General features: G+C 40.3%; 3 protein-coding genes across 5 annotated transcripts; all 3 read right to left on the bottom strand.

Annotated features, from left to right (window-relative positions):
- Positions 1–773: 773 nt before the first annotated feature.
- Positions 774–17,949, bottom strand: LOC108166764 (uncharacterized). 3 transcript variants are annotated; one of them, XM_081614056.1, is made up of 21 exons: positions 17,771–17,949; positions 16,281–16,420; positions 15,856–16,009; positions 15,559–15,652; positions 14,895–14,967; positions 14,752–14,791; positions 14,491–14,569; positions 13,426–13,514; positions 13,186–13,332; positions 13,051–13,102; positions 12,867–12,967; positions 12,463–12,548; positions 3,954–4,035; positions 3,793–3,878; positions 3,622–3,709; positions 2,894–2,942; positions 2,684–2,777; positions 2,026–2,126; positions 1,846–1,930; positions 1,125–1,229; positions 774–962 (listed from the first exon to the last, which is right to left on the bottom strand). In XM_081614056.1, the coding sequence occupies exons 4-21, from the start codon at positions 15,618–15,620 to the stop codon at positions 858–860; spliced, it is 1,524 nt and encodes a 507-aa protein (XP_081470182.1). In that variant the 5' UTR covers positions 15,621–15,652; positions 15,856–16,009; positions 16,281–16,420; positions 17,771–17,949; the 3' UTR covers positions 774–857. The 3 variants fall into 3 exon arrangements, with proteins under 3 accessions (XP_081470182.1, XP_081470183.1, XP_081470181.1); XM_081614057.1 differs by lacking the exon at positions 17,771–17,949 and having other exon boundaries at positions 15,856–15,908; positions 16,281–16,660; XM_081614055.1 differs by lacking the exon at positions 17,771–17,949 and having other exon boundaries at positions 16,281–16,659.
- Positions 7,670–9,995, bottom strand: LOC145554403 (nuclear factor 7, brain-like). Its single transcript, XM_081614059.1, has one exon. It carries the CDS (start codon positions 9,899–9,901, stop codon positions 8,516–8,518), a length of 1,386 nt encoding a protein of 461 aa, XP_081470185.1. The 5' UTR covers positions 9,902–9,995; the 3' UTR covers positions 7,670–8,515.
- On the bottom strand, positions 8,144–12,455 carry LOC145554404 (uncharacterized). The gene is made up of 2 exons (XM_081614060.1): positions 9,990–12,455; positions 8,144–8,279 (listed from the first exon to the last, which is right to left on the bottom strand). Exon 1 carries the CDS (start codon positions 11,689–11,691, stop codon positions 11,014–11,016), a length of 678 nt encoding a protein of 225 aa, XP_081470186.1. The 5' UTR covers positions 11,692–12,455; the 3' UTR covers positions 8,144–8,279; positions 9,990–11,013.
- Positions 17,950–17,973: the final 24 nt, after the last annotated feature.

Genomic DNA, 17,973 nt, shown 5'->3' on the forward strand with positions numbered 1-17,973 from the left:
CTAAATACATTTTTAAAACATTTCCTGACCTTTGATTCTTGTTAAAGGAACTTTTTGCTCTACATTTCTTGCAGAATCCAAACTGAAACATAAATCATCTTTTGCTTGTTGGTTTTCTTCCAGTAAATGTCTCAATTATTTGTCCCTAATTTCCTCCCTTATTCCTTTAGAAAATATTTATTCTTTAAAGCTGTACTATTTAACTTTTATTTAAAAAATGATATATTTTTGTTCATATTTGTTAAAATATTAATAATAATCTATGAAAAATCAAGCTCCTCCTCCACCTCTTCCCTGAATTACAATCTTCAGAAACACACTGCTCCTACTCAAAAACAAAGGTCTTAGCGTTGTCAATCACCCCCATGTACTTGCTGCTCAGTTTGCTAATGATGGAGAAACAACTTACCGTTACAAGAAGATCGTTTATCTGCCGTCGTCTGATGCCGAGCTAACTAGCTATGCTAACTAGCTTTATTCATGACAGGTTGGTGAACAGAGAAGAGGGGAGGTTGAGAGCCATGTACATGAGGATGATTGACAGCGCTAAGACCCTCCTCCTGGCTCTGATTGGTTGTTTCTAATAGTTCAGAAAGGAGGTGGTGGAGCTTTATTGCTGGGTTTTTCATTCCACACCAAACATGACACTAGAACAGATTTTTAATTTTAGATTTAGTTCTGAATTATTTCTCATGTATTCATCAATTTCAGCTTCCTTCGTTTTCAGTATAATTATTACTCAACCCAACAGACGCCATCTTTGTTTAGACATCAACTTTTCAAAGTCTTTATTGTCAGAATCAAACAAACATTCTATTTCAAGTAGCTTCATATTTTCATTATTTTTTATGTGTTTTCTACATCCCTTTGAACTGCTGCATGATGGACAGCAGATGTTCGCTGCGTTTCTGGATGTTGCTCTGCTCGTCCTTCAGCCTCTCCTGGTCCTGCAGAATCTCCTCCTGAGGAAACGGCGAGGGAACATACAGACCCAAAATGAAATAAAAACACTGTTTAAATGAAAATTAAGAGTAGAGGAGCTAGTCAGGATTGTGAGGAGTGTGTATATGTGTGTGTGTGTCTCTCTCTCTCTCTCTGTGTGTGTGTGTGTGTGTGTGTCTGACCCGCAGCCTGCAGAGCTCCCTCCTCTCTCGGTCGTTCTCCTCGGCTCTCGCCCGGAGCCAGGCCTCGTTCTGGGATCGATGTTTCTCCAGCATTTCCTTCAGCTCCTAAAAACATTCAGGAAGGTAAATATTTTAATATCATAATCTGCAAACTGGAACCAGATTAGGACGACTGTAACCTGTTGCTTTCAGATTAAACCTGTTTTGTTTAGAGACTTTAGACCAGCTGCTTTGTTTATGAGACCCCAAATCTTTTGAGATTAAATTATATTTCAGATTTTGTCATTTTAGAACTGATTACATTAGATCAGAGTTTGTCCTGTCCAGATTATGTCAAAGTTTCTCAGGATTAGATTAAATTACACAGGAGTCTCTTCAGACTGGACTGCCTTTATTTGTCCAGATTAGATCAGTTTCTCCAGGTTGGATTAGATTATACTGCACTAGTATTTGTCCAGATGATCTTAGAGGTTTTATAGATTAGATTAGAATAGATTAAAGTTTCTCCAGATTACATTATATTGTACTAAATTGGTGTGTTCCCAAATTAGGCGAGATTAAATTAAAGTTGATCAAGATTAGGTTAAATTTAAATTTGTCCAGATTAGGCTAAATCATTTCTTCAGATTAGATTAGATTAAATCACCCAGAAGCCATATATAAACTGCCCCATATATTTTATTTATTTGTTGTAAATTTGAAGAGGATTAACCAGATTAACCTGTTGTTGTCGTCGTCTGTGATCTTCATGCTCTTCTTTGTCTCTTTGCAGAGCAGCAGCAGCTTTAGAAACTTCTAATTTATCCCTGAATAAAGAAAATAAATCAGCTTCTGAAACTACAGAGAGATGAATGAATGAATGAATGAATGAATGAATGAATGAATGAATGAATGAATGAACCGATCAAGTTTCTGAAACTCCTGGTCCAACAGAGTGAAGGCTGCCTGGATCATTTTCATGGCCTGATCTCGGACGGTGCTGAAATCTCTGTGGACACAAACCTGCAGCAGGAAACGTTTGAGTCATGGCAGAGTTTCAACCCAAACCTGAAACAGAAATATGTGTGTGTGTGTGTGTGTGTGTGTGTGTGTGTGTGTGTGTGTGTGTGTGTGTGTGTGTGTGTGTGTGTGTGTGTGTGTGTGTGTGTGTGTGTGTGCGCGCGTGCGCATTTGTATGTAATAACTTGTGGGGACGATTGAGTCATTGTAGAGTTTCAACCTAAACCTGAAACAGAAATGTGTGTGTGTGTGTGTGTGTGCACGCGCGCGTTTGTTTGTAATAACTTGTGGGGACAATTTCCCTGACGCATACTACGTTATGGGGACCAATTGCTCCTTGTGGGACCGAAGCCTGGTCCCCACAAGGAGAAATCCTGTTTTTGGGTCAGGGGTCAGAGTTAGGACTAAAGTATGAATTGAATATTGGTTAGGGTTAGGTATGTGATGGTTAGGGTTGGGAAAAGGGTAAAGGTAAGGTTTAGGCTGTAGAAATGAATGGAAGTCAATGGAAAGTCCCCACAAAGATAACATGCGTGTGTGTGTGTGTGTGTGTTTTCCACCTGTACATTAGCTGCTGCTGCTGTTCTGGGCTGGGTGGACAGAGCCGCGTTGCTCAGCTTGTAGCGAATGTTGGGAACCTTAGTGGGAGTGAAGCTGTTGTTGGTAAAAACCAGAGTGAAAGAACGTTTTTAGAACTGAGAGATGAGACTCTGGTGGAGCGCGACGATCAGCTCCACCTGAAACAGAGAAACAGCTGCTGAACCACCGACCTGTGGCTGATGCCCTGAAGACCGAACTCAGAGAGGATCTCCTTCATCACTGGGGAAAAACCAGTTCATCAAAACCAGTCAGTCAACCAACCAACCAACCAACCAATCAGTCATTCATCCCATCAACCAGCTCGTCAAAAACCAACCAAAGGTTCATCCAACCAAGTAGCCACCCAACTAATCAAACTCAACCAAAACCAAAGTTCATCCAATCAACCATTCAACCAATCAATTGGACATCAGGCGTCCAAACAACCAACCACCAGTCAATACTCATCCATCCAACTGAACAACAAATTAATCACTGATTTTGAAATTATACAAAGCAAAGATCCAACCAACCAATGTATTCAGTTGACTTCTTCTCAGAACAAAGTTACTTTTTATTGCTCTTTCTAAAAGTTGTAACATTGTTTTAATTCTGAAAATCTAAAATTGTTCAAATGTTGAAAGTAATGACAAATAAACTAAGAACACCTTTTATCATGCATAATATCATCCAGCTTTAGTGTGATCCAAATATTTACTGCCTTTAAATCACATTAACATTGTTATTCTATGATATTATATATTCAGAGTAGAACGTGTTGTACACTATTTATGATTAAATAATGTACTATTAGGCATAGCACTTGAATTTTTAATTTTTTTAGTGTGAAATTACTTTATTGAAACTTGTATAAAGTAGTTTTTTCTACTTTATGACTCCAGACAGGAGTTTAATGTACCTGGTTGTCTCTCTGATGGGTTGATCAGCTTCATCACCTTCAAGTCGTTAAAATCCTGCTCTTCATTCTTCCCTCCCAACACATACAGCTGTGAACCAGCGAACAGAAACGTGGTGTTGGAGAACATGTGATGCCATTCTGATAAAGATAATATGTGAGAAGCCGTCTGACGTGACTGTGCAGGATGAAGGCAGCGTGGCCGTGCCGACGGGCCGGAGGAAGCCCAACATACAGAGGAACCTTCCACTTCATCTTGGCTGGAGACACAGAATGAAATATTTCACTCTTCTGCATTTATTTACGTCAAATTGACGCAATTACAACCAACATACCAATACTGAGTTTATGGATTTCATTGGACGATGTTGCTGTCGAATCCTTATTGGAGATTTGTCCTCCGAACAGATAGATGTCCTTCAAGGGAAGAAACACAACAATGACGCTATAGAACAAATATCAGTGGTATGACACAGGATTTTATATTACAGTGTTTATTGATTGTAACAGACAAAACAAGCTCAACATTTTAAAACTGTTAGCACACAGCTAAAGAGCAGGACTAATGGTCAAAGTGACATTTTGCGTCCAAAAGGTTCTATTCATGTGAAGCAAAAGCCAATACCAAATGAAAACTTGCAGGTTCTGCAACACTGCTGGGATCAATTTGATCACGTTTCATAAACTACACATAAATTTATACATCAGCTCCCTAAAAACAGAAAAAAATATATATATCCAGAGACTAGAACAGAAACAAAGATCTCTCACTCCAAGGGCTTTTTTAAAAGACCTTTAAAACAAAGACCACGTGTTTGAATTCAGACAAACTCCACGTTGGGTTATTAATGTATCTTGTATTAATTTGTACCAAGCACCTTTCAGTGAGTTTATATAAATTCTTCCTACATATAAAAACATTTTTTGTTGCTGTGGTTTGTCTTTTATCTCTCTTTCTGCAGGTGTAGAATCAAACTGTAAGGATGTTGACTTGTGTCCTCTCAGGCTTTTTCTCTCTCTGTTCTTCATGGTGAGATCATCAGAGCTGCTGCTTCATCACTGAGATCTTCATCGGTACGATCTTTAATGATTTAGTAGTGGTGAAGAATGGAAACATCTTGTGTGTGAAGGTGTGTATGTGTGTGTTAGTATCCAAATCAGAGAAGGACAGGTGATGGGTCCCTATAGACTTTTATAAAACATTTAAAAACAATCAGTCCTGCCTTAGAGATGTTTCAGGAGGCGTATTGTGATGGCGGCCAACCAAAATCTATGACAAGAGCTTTAACCTTTGTGCCACCAAACCAGGGAAGCCCAGCAATAAATATGAGAACAATAAGTTTGGTTAATGCTGACCTAAAAATACTCTGTAAATTATTAGCACTACGTCTACAAGACTCACTTCCTTCAGTGATACACAGGGGTCAGAATGTCTTTGTTTTGGGACGGCAGGGTCTACATAATGTGAGGAGCTTCTAAACATTATTCATGGCCTGATGTTAAATCAGGAACTTCTTTCTCTGGATGCAGAGAAGACGTTGGACCAAGTCCAATGGCCCAATCTATTCAACATTTTAAATTGTTTTAGTTATGGAAATCATTTTAAAACTTGGAAAAACCTACTATATATAAATTCTACTGCAGAAACATTAAATAAAAATGCGTCTAAACCAATTGTTATCAAACGACGACGTCATCCAGGATGTCCTTTATCCCCTTTATTTACTTTAGCATTGGAGCCTCTTGCTATAAGTGGAAGGTCCCATAAATCTGTAGCAGGCATTACAGTTAGATAAGCAGAACAAACTTTCATTATATGCAGATGATATAATCCTGTTCATTTCAAATAAAAAGAGTCTATTCCAGATTTTCTTCATTTAACTGAGGAGTTCAGTCATATTACAGGGAATATAAATAAATCTAAATCCTGATTGTTATTATTAGATGAAAAAGAAAAATCCCCAGATATAAGTTCAGAATTCAAGGTTGTTAGAGAATTCACTTATTTAGGAATTCAATATTTTCACATTTAGATATGATTATCAACACAGAGAGCTCTGCCTCTGACCAGGATGACGATGATGATCCAGAAGGGCCAGTTGCAGGAGATCCCACTGACCTCTTCCCAGCTGCATCCAGCACTGCTTTTACTCTCCCAAAGGACCCAGTGGTAATTTCACTTTCACTAAAACCTGGAAGATCTGGAATATTTCAAGGTCAAAAGAACAGGGCCCTGATCAACCAAGTTCTACAAATTTCCCAGAACTCAGCCTGGATCATAGAAGAGATCATTTACCAGCTGCTGGTACAAAGACGGTTCTGCTGTAGAATATTCTGTTATCAGAGACTCTTCCTACTGCGTCACCTACAGGGATTTCCCTGGTCCAAAGCTCCAGACAGCGTCTTTACCTCAACTTCTGGCTTCTGCAATTATAGGCATTGTCCAAGGAGTCTGGATGTAAGCTTTACTCAGTCAGAGCAAGATATAAATGCAATGTATGCATGGAGTCAATATAAAAGGACTAATGAGGTAAATACAATGATGCCGAGTTCTATAAACACAAACCGGGAAACAGTGGAGTTGCCCACAGTGAGAGGCGACGGGCAGGAGTGGGCATACTTGTTGCCCCCCATCTCGGCGCCTGTTTGCCCCAGTGAACGAGAGGGTAGCCTCCCTCCACCTACGGGTGGGGGGACGGGTTCTGACTGTTGTCTGTGCTTACGGGCCGAACAGCAGTTCAGATTACCCACCCTTCTTGGAGTCCTTAGAGGGGGTACTGGAGAGTGCCCCTCCTGGGGACTCCCTTGTTCTACTGGGGGACTTCAACGCTCACGTGGGCAATGACAGTGAGACCTGGGGAGGCATGGTTGGGAGGAACGGCCCCCCGATCTGAACCCAAGCGGTGTTCTGTTGTTGGACTTCTGTGCTCGTCACGGATTGTCCATCACCAACACCATGTTCAGGCATAAGGGCGTCCATATGTGCACTTGGCACCAGGACACCCTGGGCCGCAGTTCAATGATTGACTTTGTCATCGTCTCATCGGATCTGCGGCTCGGGTTGTCGCTGAGGCAAAAACTTGGGCATGGGAGGAGTTTTAGAGGCCATGGAGAAAGACTTCTGTCCATTCCGTTCAGTGCCTCCAAATCATGGTCTACGTCATCAGAAACTCAGCAATAGAGTCACCTTCTGTTCACACACGCACACATATGTGAATGTTTGTGTGTGTATATATGTTTTAATAAGCAGCATATTAGTAAGCTTTGCGATGTCATTTCAGGTTCAGGGACCTGTGCAGTTCGGTGGACACATTCTGATGCTGCGCTAGACAATTTATTAATGTGCAATAAAAGTGTTTGCTGGCATGAGATGTGTTTAATTTCAATAAAAACTTGTCTGCATCTCTGATACTGTTTCATTCTTACAAACACTTTTTGTTTATAAATTCAGATATAGTAGCGTTAACTGTGCTGTTCTGATGCAGGTTTTAATGCACTGATATAACCACATATTTAACATGTAGACATTCTGATGAAACAATTAGTGAATCACTGATCACATACAGATGACACTCTGGACAGGACGTCAGTCTATAGTTTACCAAGATATTCAAATGAAAGAATCTGGGAGTTTTAGGAAAGTTTTTGTCATTCATCATTAGTTGTTAAATGATACGTATAACTGCTAAGCGCCGCTTACACCTAGTCACCTAAAGAATGATTTCCGAATATATTTACTAACTGCTATGGTTTAGTATACATGACCGAAGCGGATTTTCAAAAGTGACACCAACATAAATGTCTACTTGGAAGATGCTAACAACATTCTCTGGTTTTCTAACATAGCGTTCGTAAAGCAAGATGATTGATAACTATATTCATCATGTTTTCGATTTAAAAACTGAAGCTGCTTATCAGTGTGATCAGGGAGTGATGTGGTTAAATGATGCCTTAATTTATTAGGTTTCATGCTGCAGCTGCTAACGTTTTCAGTCAGTGCAGGTTGTGTCAAATTTTACTGTTAGCAAAGATTTGGATCCAGAGTCATTAGTAGTTTGATGCTGATTTAATTTTCAAACTGTGGTTAAAAACAGTAATACTGTAAATTTTATAGAAAATACAGTAAATGTAAATAAAGACGATAAGAAATAAAATAAAATTCACATTCCTTACGGCACGGACTTCAATGTTTGACAGTTTTTCCTGTATTTTTGCAATAATAATAACAGTGACAAAAGAAAACTAAACAAAGTATTTATAGGAAAAAGGTCAAATACAAACAAACAGTGATCTCAGAAAAATAAAAAAACTAATAAAAATTTAGAAATGATGGAAAACGTCATGGGCTGCACAGTGGCGCAGTTGGTAGAGTTGATGCCTTGCAGAAAGAAGGTTCTGGGTTCGATTCCCAGCCCCGGTCTTTCTGCATGGAGTCTCCATGTTCTCCCTGTGCATGGTGGGTTTTCTCCAGGTACTCCGGTTTCCTCCCACAGTCCAAAAACATGACTGTCAGGTTAACTGGCCTCTCCAAATTGCCCCTAGGTGTGTGTGTGTGATTGTGTGTCTCTGTGTTGCCCTGCGACGGACTGGCGACCTGTCCAGGTGACCCCGCCTTTCGCCCGGAACGTTAGCTGGAGAGGAACCAGCACCTCCTGACCCCACTGAGGGACAAGAGAGTAAAGAAAATAGATGGATGGATGGAAAACATCATTTCAGATTCATTCAGTAGTTCAGTTTTATCACTAAGCAGCTAAAAATAATCTGCATTCAGTTAAATGCAGATTATTTATGCATTGCATTCATTTCTTTTAAAATGGAAACAATAGTTGAAAAATCTCCAGTTTCAATCTGATGAATAACTTTTTATCTGGACTTTATGATCTTCATGCTGAGATCATCAGAGCTGCTGCTTCATCACTGAGATCTTCATCGGTACGATCTTTACTGTTTTCTTAGTGTAGAAATAGGGAACCATCTTGTCAGTGAAGGTGTGTGTGAAGGTGTGTATGTGTGTGTTAGTGTCCAGATCAGAGAAGGACAGTTTTCCTCTGTCCCAGTCCAGATTCACTCTGATCCTCTGGAGATTCTTCTGAGAGAGACCAGTGGAAGGAGCTGATGGAGAACGTGCTGAATATTTACCTGAAGAAAACAATATAACCAACAATCCAGGCTTCATGCGTCCCTTCCTCTGAACAGACTCTTCTAACACACCAAGTGTCCAGCCTTCACTGTCTCCAACATCAACATCCCAGCTGTGGATCCCTGAGTTAAAACCCTCAGAACTCAGAACAGAACCGCTGAGAAGATCAAATCTCTCTGGATTATCAGGAAGCTGCCGTTTCTTTCCTCTCCTCCCATTGGTCAGATCTTCAGACAGACGGAGTCTTCGACCAGCCGTGTTTGGGTCCAGAACCAGAGGAGTGTAGGTCACCATGGTCTCCATGTTGCTCCAGATGTTGAAGGCCAGGTTGCCCAGATGTTTGGCCTGGTCTATCAGAGCTCCTGAGGGCAGCTGTGGATCCTCCAGCAGGGGGCAGCGCTGGACTCTTTCCACTGCAGCCTTGTAGTTGTGCAGGAATGAGACGTCTGCAGCTCTCAGCTGCTCCTCTGTGGCTCTGACTGCGTCTGAAAGAGCTGCTATCTCTCTGCTCAGAGCCTCCATCTTCTCCTTCATCATCCCTCTCTTCTGCTCCTCTTCCTCCCTCAGTGCAGCCAGCCTGGCCTCCTCTTCCTCTGCTAGAAACTGATGAAGCTGCTTAAACTGCTCCCTAATCTGCCTCTCTGTGTGTCGGGCCTGGACCTTCAGGTGTTCTGCTGTCTGATCAAACTCCTCCTGAACTTTCTTCCTGAGCTCCAGCTTCTCCTTTAAAGGCTCCAGAGTTTCCTGAAGGTTCTTCCTGTGGGGCCGAGCAGCTTCATCGATGGGTCTGAAATTATGGTTTTTGTGTAAATCTGAATGACTGCAGACGAGACAAACTGGCTGCTGATGGTCCAGACAGAAGAGTTTGAGTTTCTCAGAGTGCAGAGAGCAGAGATCCTCTGAAGCTGTTTGGTTTCTCTGCTGTAACAAAGACTCACACAGATTCTTCAGAGCCAGATTACAGGGAGGAGCAACTGATGCTGATCTTTTCCTACAAACAGGACATGAGCGACCAGGTCTTGCTCTCCAACATTTCTGCAGACATTCCTTACAGAAGCTGTGGCTACATGACAGAAGAACCGGATCCTTAAATATTTCTTTACATATCGGACAGCAGAGATCATCGTCTGATCTGGAAACCATTTTTTCTCAGAGTGAAGTTGAAACCAGAGCAGACAGAAAGTCAAACCAGGAAGTCAGTTTCTCTCCTGTAGAAACTTTATGAACTTACTTTCACTTTGATTTGCTTGTTTTTCCTCCTGCAGCAGTCTGTGTTTCAGGGTCTAGTTGCTCAGTTCTCTCTCTGTTCTCCTTGTTCAGAGTTAGTTTGATTTCAGTCGGAGACGAAGTCGGGTGTCAGAGTACTTCCTCAGGGTGTTTACTCAGTGAGTTTTTTCTCTCTGAACTGTTTCCTGTTCTTTTCTTGTATCGCCCTCTAGAGGATATCATGTAAATCTGCAGTTTCAGACAAACTACAGCCCTGGAGGTGATGGTGGTTTTTACGTTGAGTGAAAGTTTACTTATTTCAAAAAAATAGTGTTTAGAATTTGAAATGTTTTGATGCAAATTTGTTCAGTTTTGTAACATGTTTTTCAAACTGTGGTTAAAAATTTTAATCTTTTAAATATTACACAAAATGCTGTAAATGTAAACCATAAACTATACATGAGAATACTAAATAAAGTAAATAAAAATAAAAACTACTGCAGTAGAATAAATACCCAATATTGATTAAACTCCTCCACTTATGCTGGCCAAGAGCGACACAGACATTATTGATTATTAAAGTCGACTGATTGGTAGATGGAGATTTTAGTGAAGGAGATTCAAACTGTTGTTTCAGTTATTTCATCCTGATCTTGGTGGTTTCTAGTAGTCGGGTGATTTCTATGTTGTTTCCATAGCTAAAGGTAACAGTCAACCAACCACCAGGCTAATCATAAAACCAACCAACCAGTCAACATGTCAATTATAGAACCAGCCAGTCAAACACAGAACCAACAAATTGACCAACCAGTCAACCAACCGTCTGTCCATCAGCTGAGAATCAAAACTTGCCATGAATCTGAATCAAATATGCCATGAAACGTGATTTTCATTTTCCACGAGCCATAAATGTAACATGTGCTCTGGTCCAGGTTTTAACTAGACAAGGAAATGTTTTGATGGTATGAAAACAAAGTGAGTGTGAGTAAGGGAAAATGACTAAAAATGGAGAGAAAGAGGAAAAGAGGAATGCAGATATGAAAGCAGCTTCATTTTAGCAGCTCACTCAGATTTAATATGATGTCAGAGAACCAGACCAAGGCTGCCAGGTTCAGATTCAGATTCAGGTTCAGGTTAAGGTTCAGGTGCAGGTGCAGGTTCAGGTTCAGGTTCAGATTCAGGTTCAGGTGCAGGTCCAGGTGCAGGTGCAGGTTCAGGTTCAGGTTCAGGTTCAGATTCAGGTGCAGGTGCAGATTCAGGTTCAGATTCAGGTTCAGGTGCAGGTCCAGGTGCAGGTGCAGGTTCAGGTTCAGGTTCAGGTTCAGATTCAGGTGCAGGTGCAGATTCAGGTTCAGGTTCAGATTCAGGTTCAGGTGCAGGTCCAGGTGCAGGTGCAGGTTCAGGTTCAGGTTCAGATTCAGGTGCAGGTTCAGATTCAGGTTCAGGTTCAGATTCAGGTTCAGGTGCAGGTGCAGGTGCAGGTGCAGGTTCAGGTGCAAGTTCAGGTTCTGGTGCAAGTTCAGGTTCAGCCCAACTCTGACTGACTGTTTCTGCATCCAACCAGACATCCATCTGTTTCTGCATCCAGCCAGACATCTGTTTCTACATCCAACCAGACATCCTTCTGTTTCTGCATCCAACCAGATATCCATCTGTTTCTGCAGCCAACCAGACATCCATCTGTTTCTGCATCCAACCAGATATCCATCTGTTTCTACATCCAACATCCATCTGTTTCTGCATCCAACCAAATATCAATCTGTTGCTCCATCCAACAGTACAGTTGGTTCGCTCTGAGTTTTAGTCTCCATTGCAATGAATGCTGGGAAATGTGTTCCGATCAGCTTGGATGCGGAAATGGACATCCGTCCGTCCATCCATAAAAACAACCAGTAACTATACAAACCAAACAACCAAATCTTTGCAGAAACATCCAAATTCTTTCTATTTTAGCATCCAGGGTTTCTCTATATTTTAAAAGTATCTTCATCAGTAGTTTTTCACATTTCTCAATATCCTGCACATTTTTTTCTTTGGATTTTTTTTTTTATTACTGTTTTCAATACATTTTCCCTTCTTGTACCTGACCAGGACATTTGTTGTCATATGAACATGATGAAACATGATAAACGGGGAAAAAAGAAAAGTTTCAAACCCTAAAGAACATTTTCTTCAGCAGTTTGATAGCGTCGCTACCCTGGTTCAACTCTTCAGTGTGTGTGTTTGTTTGTAAAAGTTGTGGGGACGATTTTCCTGACACATACTACTTTGTGGGGACCCACTGCTCCTTGTGGGGATCGAAGCCTGGTCCCCATAAGGGGAAATGCAGTTTTTGGGTCAGGGGTCAGAGTTAGGACTAAGGTGTGAATTGAATTTTGGATAGGGTTAGGGTTAGGAATGTGATGGTTAGGGTTAGGAAAAGGGTAAAGGTAAGGTTTAGGCTGTAGAAATGAATGGAAGTCAATGGAAAGTCCCCACATACATGTGTGTGTGTGTACCTTGTCATGGTGTGCAGTCAGTGTCTGTCCACTACAGGCTGGAGGAGATTCTCCCTTCACCTCCCATTTCTGCCACTGCAGCTTCTCTGAAAACACAGAGAGACTCTAACTAACCAGAGCTTAGAGAAAAACGGTTTCCTTTAGTTTCTTGATCTGAATTCAGACTCAAAAACTGGGAAAGTTGGATGAAAATCCATAAAAACTGGTCTTTACATGGTGATTCTTTGAATCTTGAAAAAGTTTTGATAGGTTCAGGTATTGTACCGGTGATTTTAAGATTACTGTAATGAAATCAAAGTCAGCCTTTTTATACTTATATATTCAGTTTAAGACATTTAAAATAAACATGTACTGTGTCATGATGAGTTGTTTTAAAGTGGATCCAAACCTGAGCCAAAGTTTACCTGTGTTCAGAGCGTAAAGGTCCTTACAAAACGTTCCTCCTGCTCCGTAACCTCCAAACATGAAGAGCTGATCTCCAGCCTGAGCGAAACTCTGCCCCCATCTGGAGAGGCAGAAACCGACGATGTGAATATCCAGGATGAAACTCAGAGATGATCGATGTGATTTGGTCTGATTGAGTCTCACAGGGCAGGAGGAAGCGATCCGCTGGTTTTCACTGGAGTCCAGGTGACAGACACTGAAACAAAGTCAGGATCCAGACTTCAGTCCAACATGCTTCATTTCCTTTGGACAGAAACAATTCAGGATGAGTTTTTTAACCTGTGTTGAACACCAGGAGGTCGTCGGTTGGCTCGCCCTCCAGCCGCCCTCCGTACACGTAGATGTTGTCTCCAGCGGCAGCAGAGCCGTAATGGAGAACCCTGGGAGCCACGCCGCCGGCTGGCAGGCATTCCCATGCCAAGGACACTGCAGAGAACATGGAAAGTCATCAGAAGGCTGAGAGACGTGAAGCTAAAGACCAAACCGGGAGGGAAGGAGGCGATGGGGCGTTGGCCTCACCAACATCGAAGCTGAAGACGCCTGGGAGGCATTCAGAGGCTTCAGGACTGGAGGATCCTCCGAACAGATACAGCTTCCCTCTGACGACGCTGAGCAGCAAACGACGTTACATCAGGGCCAACCATCAACAGAGAAGTTGGCTTTTCAAAGGTTGGTCAAACTTTGTTTGGACATAAGCTGCTTTTCCCTGGTTTAGGTCCAACATCTGTACCTGTTCAGTTAGTGATTAACTCATTAGCGCTGCTATGTCGCGCAGGCGGGACGTACCAACATCCTCTGTTCTTTTTGTTGCAACAATCTTTCCATATTTAGAAATCTATGATTCTGGAGATTCCAATAATAAATGCCAACCAATGATACAATCATAACACAGTAAATACTTTAGTCAAGTCCAGTGATGGGTACACTTCCGCTAATGTGCTAATAGCACAGCTAACTTTGGACATTTTTAGCACACTTAGCTTTAGCATTTGCTTCTGGATGAATTCTAAAGCACTAATTTTCTTGTCTGTTTTGTAAACTTTCAGTTGAATAAAGTTTGACATCTGAAGTAGTTAGAAGTTTACGCTCTTATTTTGAAGTGGATAAAGACTGTTTACTCAGCAGTTTTTTGTGACTCCTTTTACTATTACTATTTTATAACTATTATTATTTTGTGCTGCACCATCAGTGATCACTTCACCCCAATATTGTTTTTAAATCTCTACCAACTGCCTGGACTGTGATCAATGGCCACTCAGAATTATTCCAAGGGCCGTAAATGGCCCCAGAGCCACACTTTGGAAACCTCTGCTTTAGCCCTCACTGGGACATAAATCCGTTAATCCTGGAAATTAACATAAAGACTTTGTGACTGTCTTTATGTGGCTCTGGAGATCCAAACCCAGATTTCAGCCTGATTTCTGGTTTCCAGCTGTAATAACTGAAGCTGTGACTCCAGATTGTTCCTCTTTAGGTTCACAGATAATAACTTCAGTTTTGTTTCTGGAGAAAGTTGTGGCGCCTGTTCTGATTCATCGCTACCTCCATGCTACCTGCTGGCGGCCATGTTGGAATGGGATTTACCAGAGTGTGTGTCCTTCTCTGGCCGACGGGATTTCTCCGCTCTGAGGAATCTCCTCCCAGGTCACATCATCAGGAGTCACTGCAATCATCAAACCTGGGAATCATTTCCAGATCGTAGCTACAGAGAAACTTCACAGCCAAACCGCAACGTTTAGCAAGTCAAGAATGGAAAAACAGATTTACTGGGCAGTCTGTGTGTTTATTTGTCAACATTAAAGCATAAAATGAAACCCTGAAGGCTACAAGCTGTTGGTCTGTTACCTGTTAGCATGTAGAAGTCAGAGAAGTAAACAGGACCGACCTAAAGAATGAAAATAAAGTTAATATTTAATCTCCTTTAGACGTAACAAAAGAGTAAATGATGATAAATGTGTTTCATGTTTTAGTTTTAGTGTTTTCTTCACCTCTGGCCTGATGCTACTCGCTCCTCCGAACAGAAAGGCGACGCTTCCAGCCACAGCTACAGCGTGACCATGTCTGCAGAAACACGCTCAGTTTAAAACGCGTCGGCGTAACACAGAGTTATTCAGCTTAATTAGCTGCTGCTGGCGTCACACCAGGGCCGGACCAAGCCTGTTTGGGGCCCCATACCAACATCTCAGCATCAGATGCCTCATCATTCCTAAACTACTCCATGTGTAGAATGTTTACTAGCATTAGCTTCATTCGTAATTAGCTTACATCACACCAGTGTTGTTGATTTTAGCCTTACAGGGTTAGCAAACTAAAAATAATTATTTGGATTTTGAAATGCAGAGTAATATTTAAGGTGCCATATCATTTAATTTAACTTTGAAAATAACATCAGGTGATAAACACAACATTTACAGTAAGCAAGTTAATATTTAACTTTTCCCCAACAGCAGCCATCAACAGAAAGAGATGAACTATTATTGTGTCACAACTATAGAAACAATATGGAAATAGTTTTTTCTACATTTAATAGCATTTAATTTTAATTATTTAATGTTATTTTAAATATAAATGTTTCTTAATTATGCTATCTTGGTGCTCTTGGGCAGCCGCTCAACTCGCCTATGCCTTGGGCCGGCCCCGCGTCACACTGACCTGGGACTCGGAGGTTCTCCTCTGATTTCTTTCTCCAGCCAGTGGCCGCTGGCTAAAGCCATCTTCACCTCTGATTTCACTTCTGCTCCTCTTCCTGCCGCACATTTATATCACAGATACTTTAGATTTACTTTCATATTCCTTCTGTTTGTAGCAAAAGGGTAAATTTAGATGTAGTGATGCACTTTGTCCACTAGAAGGCGCTAAAAGCTGCCAAATAACTTGACATTATGACGCAGGTTTTACAGACAGAGGGAAGTTTGATTCATAAAAACCATAATCAGGATGAAAACTCACCTGCTGAGGTCTGCAGGTCTCAGTTCAGCTTCTGTTGGTCTCTGGTTGTTTCACTGAAACCAACAATAAGTGGTCCTGCTCAGCTTACAGGTAAACCTACACCTGGCCACCGTTGCTATGCAACCATGTCCAAATACAGCAGAAAGTTCATTCACTGAAAAACAAAACAGGTGAACTAACTTTAAAAAATTTATCTGTTACAAAAAACAAATGTATCCAATGAATTAAGTTTTTTTTTCCAGTGGCTCTAATCCTGTTCAGTAGGAATCTGACAGATGAGCAAATCCAGAAAACGCTTCAAAATCTGAATATATTTATATAAATATAAATCTGTATAATATTTCAGACAAAAATATTCATTTAATCTCCATTTCAAAATTGATTTGACTCTATTCTAAATATGACGATAGTAATGATGGCAGCACCTGCATCCCATATCATAAACCAAAAATCCTCATGATTTGTATTATTGTTGCAGAAGCAGCAGATCAAAGCGGCCAGTTTCTCTGATGATCGATGACGTCAGCTCACGTTTTTCTTCCGTCGCCTCGTTGGGAACACAATCCTGCACAAAAATACACACAGTACCAGAACCTCAGCCGCCCACACGTGATCCGCTCAGCTCCTCACCTCCGTCTGCTGCTGTCAAACCAATCAGGAAACATCGGGCTTTTCAAAATAAGACGCACGTGGACGGATATGTCAGGAAAGACGAAATAAAACCGCAATAAAACACGCAGGATTTCATCAAATATTTATCTGAAGGTGTTACTGTTTGAAGATATTAAAGAAAATAGTTTTCCAGCCGTTTTTGCTGCGATGAGATTTTATTATGAAGACGTGAAAACTGTGCGTGAATTTGTTACATCACATCTCCGTTAACTCCAGACTCTCTGGTGTGTTAATGAGATTTAGGGGACAAAAGGTCCGTTTCTAATAGTGACGTCACATTGATTCTTTCTTCTCAATCTGATTCCGGACTAACAGAGAAAAATAATACAATCTCAAAAACATAAAATCAGAACCGAACCGGACCGTGTTGTCAAAATTAGTAGAAAAGGCGGAAAGAAAAGTGATTACATTTCAAAATAAAAGACTCAGACGCGTGTTTTCACCTAGACATACAGAAAGTTCTGGGAAAAGGTGGAAAAATAATGAATTTTCCTTTTAGGTTTGGATAAGTATGAAAAAATCAACTAGAACATAAACTAGAATTTTGATAAAATGGAGAAAAAAAATCCATCCACTGTTATAATTTTTACATTTTTGAAATTTGTGAATTTGTAAGACAAATTCTATGTGTTTAAATTTTTGTACACAATTGGGAAGTATCACAAATATTCAGTTAAATCCAATTATGTAATTTTATTACTAATTTACCAATGAATAGTTTTCCAGTGTTTGTTAAAACATTTTTAAATATAAATACTGAAGGAAACCATGTTTATTGGTTTTACTCAACATTTTTGCATTATTATAAACAATAATTATAAACAAATTGGATTTGAGAGATTAAGATTAGATAATACAATAACTCCTGTTATATGGTAAGAAGTGAAATTAAAACTTCTTTAAAAAGCAGAGAAATATCTAACAAAAATATTTTAAGGCAATATTTTAAAAAATACTCTTTGGTGTTCAAGAAACTCAAATGGAGCAAGTGATTAAAAATTACGCAGAAACTGTTTTGTTGCCACATGTTTTACTCTTCCAAGCTCTAAACTGAAAGTCTTTATACGAGAGATGTAAAAAAAACAACTAACTTTTGTGTTTTAAGTAAACAAGTGAACAAAAATAACACAAAGGTAAAAAAAAAAAGAGAGAGAAAGTCAAAATTCTGATTTTAATTTCAGAATTCTGTCCATTGTTCTGTTTTTGTTTTTTTTTTTACTTCAATCTCAAATTTTTAACTTACTTGCTTTTTCTGAGACTGTCCTAGAAAAACAGTGTCTCTTGAGTCAGAGGTTTCTTCAAATTCGTTGTAATACAGACTGCTACAGGATATCTGTCCTGCCAACCTACAATAACTCTTTCAAGAAATTGAATTAATATTTAATTCCTTTTGGGATCAACAAAGTATTTTTGAATTTGAAAAATATTTCAAATGTCTGTTAATTT

Source organism: Poecilia reticulata, chromosome 12 (assembly GCF_904066995.2).
Source record: "Poecilia reticulata chromosome 12, P_reticulata-male-v2, whole genome shotgun sequence".
Taxonomy (NCBI): Eukaryota; Metazoa; Chordata; class Actinopteri; order Cyprinodontiformes; family Poeciliidae; genus Poecilia; species Poecilia reticulata.

Excerpts from the sequence above, each read along its gene's own strand:
- LOC145554404 (XM_081614060.1), bottom strand. The coding sequence starts at position 11,691 with ATGTTGGATGTAGAAACAGATGGATATCTGGTTGGATGCAGAAACAGA.
- LOC145554403 (XM_081614059.1), bottom strand. The coding sequence starts at position 9,901 with ATGGTTTCCAGATCAGACGATGATCTCTGCTGTCCGATATGTAAAGAA.
- LOC108166764 (XM_081614056.1), bottom strand. The coding sequence starts at position 15,620 with ATGGCTTTAGCCAGCGGCCACTGGCTGGAGAAAGAAATCAGAGGAGAA. Across the intron at positions 13,103-13,185 it reads CCTCCTGGTGTTCAACACAG|TGTCTGTCACCTGGACTCCA; the intron begins GTTAAAAAACTC and ends ACTTTGTTTCAG. Across the intron at positions 4,036-12,462 it reads TGACTGCACACCATGACAAG|GACATCTATCTGTTCGGAGG; the intron begins GTACACACACAC and ends CTTCCCTTGAAG.